General features: G+C 63.7%; 1 protein-coding gene across 1 annotated transcript; it reads left to right on the top strand.

Moving 5' to 3' along the window:
* The first annotated feature begins 6 nt into the window (after nucleotides 1-6).
* On the top strand, nucleotides 7-1,374 carry LOC120504838. Its single transcript, XM_039714706.1, has one exon. It carries the CDS (start codon nucleotides 34-36, stop codon nucleotides 1,003-1,005), a length of 972 nt encoding a protein of 323 aa, XP_039570640.1. The 5' UTR covers nucleotides 7-33; the 3' UTR covers nucleotides 1,006-1,374.
* The last annotated feature ends 6 nt before the right edge of the window (nucleotides 1,375-1,380 follow it).

Genomic DNA, 1,380 nt, shown 5'->3' with positions numbered 1-1,380 from the left:
CCGGAGCCCCGGGGCCGGGGTCGCTCCCCAGCCATGTCCAAGCTGCTGCCGGCGCAGGAGGCGGCTCGCATCTACCACACCAACTACGTGCGGAATGCTCGGGCCATGGGCGTGCTCTGGGCCCTCTTCACGCTCTGCTTCTCCATCCTGATGGTGGTGACCTTCATCCAGCCCTACTGGATCGGCGACAGCATCGACACGCCGCAGGCCGGCTACTTCGGCCTCTTCTCCTACTGCATCGGCAACGCGCTCACCGGCGAGCTCATCTGCAAGGGCAGCCCGCTGGACTTCGGCACCATCCCCTCCAGTGCCTTCAAAACTGCCATGTTCTTCGTGGGCATCTCCACCTTCCTCATCATCGGCACCATCCTCTGCTTCAGCCTCTTCTTCTTCTGCAACGCGGCCACCGTGTACAAAGTGTGCGCCTGGATGCAGCTGGCAGCGGGTGAGCGGGGCTGGGGGCCGCGGGAGCGGGGGCTGCCGGGCCCGAGCCTCGTCCCCCTCTGCCCTCCACTCTGCCGGGGATGGGGTTTGGCCGGTTCAGAGACCCCCCCAGTGTCGCCTCCGTGCCATTTGCTCCCCCTCACTGGTTACCAGTGGGGAGTTTTTAGTGAAACTCCTTCCAGGGCAGCTGAGGCACAGCAGACTCGCTGCATGTTGGGTGATGCTGCCAAAGCTTGTGGTCCCAAACCCTGTGTCCCCAAACCCTGTGCCCCCAAATCCTGTGGCCCCAAAACCTGTGCCCCCAAACCTTGTGGCTGCCAAACCTTGTGCCCCCAAACCCTGTTCCCCCAAACCCCGTGGCCCCAAACCCTGTGGCCCCAATCCTTGTGCCCCCAAACCCTGTGCCCCTCTTGCCCTGGGCAGCTTCTCGCAGCCCCTGCTCCTGCTCAGCCGCAGGGAGGCTGCAGAGGATCAGCTCCAGAGCACCAAAAACCCCCCAGGGCACAGAGAGCTCTGCTGCCTTTGGGATCCTGCAGGAACCGGGCAGGGACACGGCGGTGACACTCGCTGGCCCTTTGTGGTAACTCCCCGAGCTCAGGGAATAATGCCCCGTGGGGAGGATGGAACTCGAGCAGGGCACTGGCTGGTTTTACCACCACTCGCATTCTCTCCCTTTGCTGCTCATCCCCGCGGTCCTCAAGCCTTCCCCTCTCTCCCCGGGGACTTGAGAAGCTGGTAACCCAAGCCTGTGCTCGGCCAGGGCTCTGCTGCTCCTGAATGATTCATGTGAGCCGGGGCTGACCCCGTGGGAGGGCAGGGGGCTGCTCCTGCTCCCGCCTGAGGATCCAGCTCAAGCCAAGATTTAGATAAGGAGCTTGGGGCAGCTCAGCCTCCTGGGGAGCACGAGCAGACACAGCCTTTGCTGTGGTAGTTGGG

This window comes from Passer montanus, unplaced genomic scaffold, assembly GCF_014805655.1.
Source record: "Passer montanus isolate IOZ18808 unplaced genomic scaffold, ASM1480565v1 scaffold3031, whole genome shotgun sequence".
NCBI lineage: Eukaryota > Metazoa > Chordata > Aves > Passeriformes > Passeridae > Passer > Passer montanus.
This window is presented reverse-complemented; position numbering and strand designations above follow the sequence as displayed.

Excerpts from the sequence above, each read along its gene's own strand:
- LOC120504838 (XM_039714706.1), top strand. The coding sequence starts at position 34 with ATGTCCAAGCTGCTGCCGGCGCAGGAGGCGGCTCGCATCTACCACACC.